The 6,398-nt window shown below is 43.3% G+C and overlaps 2 protein-coding genes across 2 annotated transcripts; both read right to left on the reverse strand.

Moving 5' to 3' along the window:
- Positions 1–1,197: 1,197 nt before the first annotated feature.
- Positions 1,198–3,147, reverse strand: LOC118476892 (uncharacterized). Its single transcript, XM_035967232.1, has 5 exons — positions 3,109–3,147; positions 2,815–3,027; positions 2,621–2,713; positions 2,393–2,518; positions 1,198–1,823 (listed from the first exon to the last, which is right to left on the reverse strand). The coding sequence occupies exons 2-5, from the start codon at positions 2,971–2,973 to the stop codon at positions 1,434–1,436; spliced, it is 768 nt and encodes a 255-aa protein (XP_035823125.1). The 5' UTR covers positions 2,974–3,027; positions 3,109–3,147; the 3' UTR covers positions 1,198–1,433.
- Positions 3,065–4,481, reverse strand: LOC118477055 (uncharacterized). The gene is made up of 3 exons (XM_035967594.1): positions 4,058–4,481; positions 3,622–3,885; positions 3,065–3,103 (listed from the first exon to the last, which is right to left on the reverse strand). Exons 1-3 carry the CDS (start codon positions 4,268–4,270, stop codon positions 3,065–3,067), a joined length of 516 nt encoding a protein of 171 aa, XP_035823487.1. The 5' UTR covers positions 4,271–4,481.
- Positions 4,482–6,398: the final 1,917 nt, after the last annotated feature.

Here is a 6,398-nt window from a genome sequence, read left to right on the forward strand (position 1 = left end):
AAACTACTATGTTAAAGTATATAAAGTCACATGGTTCACATTTAGGATGATTTACAAGCCAAAGCCTGAGTTTTGGACTTACTTGCAAAAGAGCCACATTTGAACTCTTTTGACTAAGTCTGAATTTCAGTGTATTGTGCTCATCTTTGTGACCTTGTAACTTCTAAACAAAAGGGTTTTTGCCCTAGGTCACCACATCAAACTTGTAGACCTAACAAAGGAGAACAACTTTGCTTAAGAGTGTAAGCATAGTTATTGAGAAGAAATTGGAGAAAATTTCAACCAAAGATGGGCTGTCAGGCTGGTTGAATTCTGAAATTCAGACTGACAGTGCAACTACAGTGACTTTGGACATGAATTAATGCATGATTGAGCAAGAATTTGCCTAGTTTTGCTATAACAATGTTGTAGCTGGATCTTAGGACTATAGCTTTGCTAAAGAGTGTCGATCATGTCATTACACAAAAATGGGAGCAAATAGCTCTGCAAATCGGGTTGTCAGTTCATCTGAATGAGGAATTCCATGGTACAGTAGCCGATCGGATCAGAACACCAGCTCAGCTCACCGCCGACGACCTTCACCACGATTCGTGCTGCCGCCGTCCGGATTCGCGCTCGTGGCTAGTGGCACTAGTAGAGATCTTATCATCGATGACGTTCGTATTGCGTCACTGCATGTGTATATATCGTCACAGAGTAAGGTTTGTGACGAATTTGTGACGAGTTCGATTTGGTCATAGGGGTCGCGTCACATTTGTTGTGTTGTGACGGACTACTCAGTTTCGTCATCGATGTGTATACATTCTGTGACGAAAGGCGCGTTGTCATGGAAGTGAATGCATGCTATGACGATCAGTTGTGGTCATAGAGGAAGACACTTTTCCGTCATAATTCGTCGTCTGCCCGAGCAAACTGAGGGCGTTGTTAACGCTGTTTGGTTGCTGTGACGGTACGGTATCGTCACAGATAGAGCCGTGGTTTGGTCATTACCAGCCGTTTGGAAGGTGCTGATGCGTATGACGTCAGCGCTGACGTGGCTAGTGACGTGGCAGCTGACGTCAGCGCTGACGTAACGCTGACGTGGCTAGTACAGTGGCAGCTGACGTGGCATATGTTTTATTATATGCCACCAGTTTGGTCACAGATGTGCAGAGAATAATTTTATTGGAAATTGCAAAATATACTAGAACAGAGGAATGAGCACACAATTCCATATTCCATAGATGAATACAACTAGTATTCCAGTGCGCATACAAACTAAGTGGACAACACTAAACTCAGTTCATAGCATCACCACTTGAGTTCACATTTCAGTTGAGTTTGCACAAACATAACAGCATATAATCAAAAGTTGACACCCACGAGCAACTAGAGTTTTTGGGTACCCTCATGTCAAAGAACAGGCCAAAAACAGCAGCTCTGACTAGCAGCCCTCATGTCGAAGAAGAGTTACCATGCAAGGACAAGAGCTTCTTGATGAGCACATTGGTCTCCTCCATCTCCTTGCTGTTCTTCTCTGTTATCTTCTTGTACTCCTCCAACTCCCTTTGTGTCCTCGCCTGCTGTTCCTCAGCTTCTTCACATTTCTTCCTGAGCTGGTCGAGTTCACCTTGAACAGCAGCCGTCGCTTCAGCTGCAAGTTGTTCCCGAAGCTCACTATGATTTGATGATGAAGCCTTGGAGGTTGCCGATGTTTTGATGCCGACGCTTTTCAGGAATTGGTGTGAGCTGCTCTGGGACAGCACCTTCGACACAAGGTGCACACTGGATGCTGGCATCTCACCTTCAGCAACAGGTTCAGCCCTCAAAGCCTCCATATGAGACTGAAATATCATGGACAGAAACAGTTACATGTTATTGCTAATGAGCAACAGCAAGATGCTGACAATAATGTGAAAACAGTGACTTTCATTTCTAGTGCACGGGTCCTACAAGGCATTAACAAAGACTATGAAAAATAGACTGACAGACTCTAAAAGCTATACATTTGATGGCAAATTAAAGCAGATTATAGCAGTTACAAATTATAGCAGATTTGCTTAAAAGCTATACATTTGATGGCAAATTAAAAGCTATTCATTTGAAATACTCTATAAATAGACTATGAAAAATAATGTGAAAACAGTTACAAATTATAGCAGATTTGCTTAACAAAGACTCTAAAACCTATACATTTCTAGTGCACGGGTCCTACAAAAAATAGACTATGATATTTACTTTCATTTCAGAAATTTGATGGCAGACAAAATAGACTATGATCTGAACTCCCCTGGGATGGGACAAGCGATCTCACTCATCGATCTCACTCCCCTTCGTTCCATCGACCCACAGCCAGCCTCCCTCATATGATCTCATAAAAATTACACTAAATAAAGAAAACAAATGAACTTACAAGTGCTTCTCTTGCCGGTTCACTCAGGCCACGTTTGGAGCTGGTATGACAGGTCTTGAAGGCGTCCACCGCATCTAGTTCTTCAGTCTGGTCTAAGCTGGGTTCTTCTCGGTTTCTCTTCTGCTTCTGTTTCGTGGATAAACAATCACAGCGAAGTTTGCTCAGATCAAATGCAATAGAAGTTGAGTGCACAAGTGCAGGTAGTACTACAAGGTAATAGTTACTTACATATGCATGTAAGTGTGCCACATAGCAGCGAGAACCCGTAGCCTGATGAAACTTGACTTGACTGCGGTTCTGCTTGTTCTTTGCACTTATTTCCTACAAGAGAATGAACATGTCAGATTAGATCATAGGTTCAATATGCGAAGATCCTTTGCAAACGTATAGTGAAAGAACAATATATGACAAGATACCCATACCATGTTCTTTGGATCAGACCACTTTGCAACTAATGCCCTCCACTGTTCATCAGTCATGTAAGATACAGGAGAAGTTGTGCTAATCTCATTTGCAGGTACACCATTGAAGTATTTCTGCTTGAGCCGATAACGCTGGTTTTTTACCGCAGAGCGTAGCATATCGGTGCAAGCTTCCTTTGTTGCCTTGTCCTCAGTGTTAACGGACAAGCGCCCCTATGCATATGACAATTCCATAGTTAGTCAATTCAGGTTAAGCAGTATACAAGTGAACCATAGAATCAGTAATGCACTTACATTTAGCTGTGACACAAAGCTGTTGTAGTATTTCTGGTCGTCCTTGTAATCTTTCCAACGAGTTAGGATAGGCATGGTTTCCCGAATAATGATGCCAGCCTCTGATGCAAACTTGGCAGCTTGAACAGGTTCATGTGGCCTTTTTTTGCCTTCCTCAACAGCTATGGGCAGTCTCCTTTGCATAACTTTAGTCATCCTGTCCAGTTGTTTTCCCTTGGTTGCTGCCCTGGGTCTCCTTGGTGCTCGCTGTGTAGGAGCTACAAAATATAATTCGCTTTTATTGAATAATGAAATTGTTTTGTTTCATGCAAATCAACAAAAGAGATGCCTTATTTGACTGAAAAAATAGAACTTGCCTTCAGTTTCTTCATCTCTAGCTACATTGGCTTGAGCATCACCTGTACTGTCATGAGCAGCAGATGCCATGGCTTCCTCTTCAGCTCTGCTGAAATGATCAGCAAGTCCAGGTGTAGTACGGCTGTTGCCTTCAGCATCACCTGTACTATCATGAGCAGCAGATGCCATGGCTTCCTCTGCAGCTCTGCTGAAATGATCAGCAAGTCCAGGTGTAGTAGGGCTGTTTGGTATGTGATCATTTCCATCTGTTGGTTCCTGTACATTGTGGCCATCTATCTCTGTAGAGTGAAACCTTTTTGAAGATTGCTCCTCTGGTTGTGCACCTGCCCTCACTCTCTTGCTGAACCTAATGCCTGGAGCCATGTTGGGGTCTATCTTCTTCTTTGAAGCAAGGGTTGTGTTTCTACCTCTTCTAGGATACTGTCCACAAAAAAAGTCATGTGCATTAAAAAGCAAGACCATATATTAATTAAGAGGTATGAAATAAAGAATATGAATCTAAAGGCATGAGCATATATTAAACACCAGATAAAAAACATTGAAATGCAATGCAACTATTTGGCATCCACTACTTTGAAGATAGAAGGAGCACCTTCATTGCCAGGGGTTTTGGCTGCTCATAATATTCACTGTCATCATCAGTATCTCCTTGATCATCATCGTCAAGGAGATAGAAAGAGACATATGAATCCGAATCTGAACTAGTATTTATCTTGTTTGCTGCATGTTTCCCCTTTGTTGATGCAGATGGTGAGACAGAATTATTTAGAACAGAAGTATATTTGTTCAGACCCAAATCTTGCATCTTCTTTATATTCTCCTCCACTTGTTTATCCCGTCTTCTCTCATAAGCAGTTCGCTCATGTTGAACTACTTGCAAGATAGATAAGAACAAGCATACTGTGTGTATTAGATAATGTAAAGGATTTTACTAAAAGCTAAGAGGTACTACTATTTGCAGGGAAGGATTTGACTAAAAGCAAATAGATAAGATGTGTAGATTCAGTCATTATGAAGCTTGGTTATTATTGTGCAAGTTCATAATTGTGGTTGCACTGTAACTGTAGTGTTTCCCCTGTTTGGTTGTGGAAATCTTTATGCAGGCTTAAACAATGTTCAAAGTACTAGCTAGTACATTGATTAGGCGATGTAGATTTACACAAGCTGATGAACAAAAAAAGTGAAGATATTCTCATCTCTTTCTACCAGCAAGGTTCAAGAAAGCACTAAGCGCTGAGCGAGCGGTATGGTGGTGAAAATGCTTAAGCGTGATTAATCGTGCTTAATCATTTTTGTTAAAAAAAGAAAAAAATACATGATATTGGGCCACCCTGCAGCAGCCCTTAACCCCCACCTCCTCTCTTCATGAGTCTGCAGCCCACTAGGCCCACCTGCCAGGAGGCTCAACGCAAAACCCCTCTCCCGTGATGACCTCTCCTCCGTGCCGTACGCTCTCCGGCTCCCTCTCCCGAAGCCTCTCCTCCCTCGTGCGATCTTCACCTCTACCGTGAAGCCGCTCCGCCTCTCTCTCACCAATCTGCTGCCTGCAGCCATCGTAGGTCCGTCCGCTCTCTCTCTCTCTCGTTGATCCGTCGATTTGCTGCCTGCTGGATTGACCCCGGAGGTGTTCCTCCTCTTCCTCTCCCTCCTCTACTCCCTTAAACATGCCGAATGGGCACGATTAAGCAGGGCCAGCGCTTAATTGCCCGCTTAGTAGGTAAGCGATGCGTTGACCCTCTGCGCAGCGCTTAACCGCGCCTAATCGCACGCCTAATCGCGCTTTCTTGAACCTTGTCTACCAGTACTAGAAACATAAGTTCTCTACTAAAACATGGATGTGACTGCATATAACACAATGTAAGGAACCAAACACAACTGTATGAGTGCACAATGATTACATAAATCAATATACAATATCTCTGATAACAACGAATGAATAATTAAACTAAATCTAGCGATGCTTAGGGTTTAGGGGTTGGACCTTTCTGACTTATGTGCCTCCTTTTGTTCACCATCAAGGTCGTCTGCGATGACCCAAATCCAGCGATGTTAGGGTTTAGGGGTTAGCGAGAGCAATGTGGATGGGGCGTGTTAGGTGGAAGGGGCGAGAGAAATGGGGATGGCAATGAGATAGAGCGGGATGCGGCGAGTGAAGTCGGCGCCGACGCAGCTCATCGACGCGATTAGAGGTAAGGGGGCGGCTGTGAGGTACCTGGTCGAGGGGGCAGGTCGTCGACGGCGGATGTGTCCCAGCGGCGGCGGTGAGGTTCCTGGTCGAGGGGGCAGGTCGTCGACAGCCGTCGTGTCCCGGCGGCGGCGATTAGGTTTGGAGAAGTGGGGGAGAAAGAAGAGTGGGGGAGAAATAAGAGGAGTGCGGGAGATAGAGGATGAGAGCGGAGTATGTTTTAGTGACGACGGCGAAAATGTTTTTGGCGCCCAATGTGTTTGGCAATGCGGAGTCTAATGCGTTTAAGTATACTAGCGCTGGGTATATGTTGAAAACACGTGCATAGCCCAATGGTTTGACTTGCTAACTATAAGGCCGAGCTCCAAGGTTCAAGCGCCTGCAAGGAGACTTTTTTTGTGTTTTGCATACCATTTTATATTAATTCTTTGTTTTTTATTTATCTCTATGTTTTTTTTTGCAATTATCTATTCATGGACACATTAGTTGGGTTTATGATCATGTTATAATATTTTGAAATATTTTTGCAATAGTGGTACTATACATCTCTCACTTGCAATAGCATCTCTCACTTAGTAATTAGCCTTATATGAGAGATGTATGCATTTCTTAGGATGTGTGTCACCACTTTGTCCGAATGAGTTGAAACTATTTTGTGAACATTGTACACCAAAATGAATGGTCCATGCAAGTTTTTAGAGTTTTCTAGCTAGGCTATGGTATTGTAACAAATATCTTTACGAAATAC

Source organism: Zea mays, chromosome 4, assembly GCF_902167145.1.
Source record: "Zea mays cultivar B73 chromosome 4, Zm-B73-REFERENCE-NAM-5.0, whole genome shotgun sequence".
NCBI classification, from domain to species: Eukaryota; Viridiplantae; Streptophyta; class Magnoliopsida; order Poales; family Poaceae; genus Zea; species Zea mays.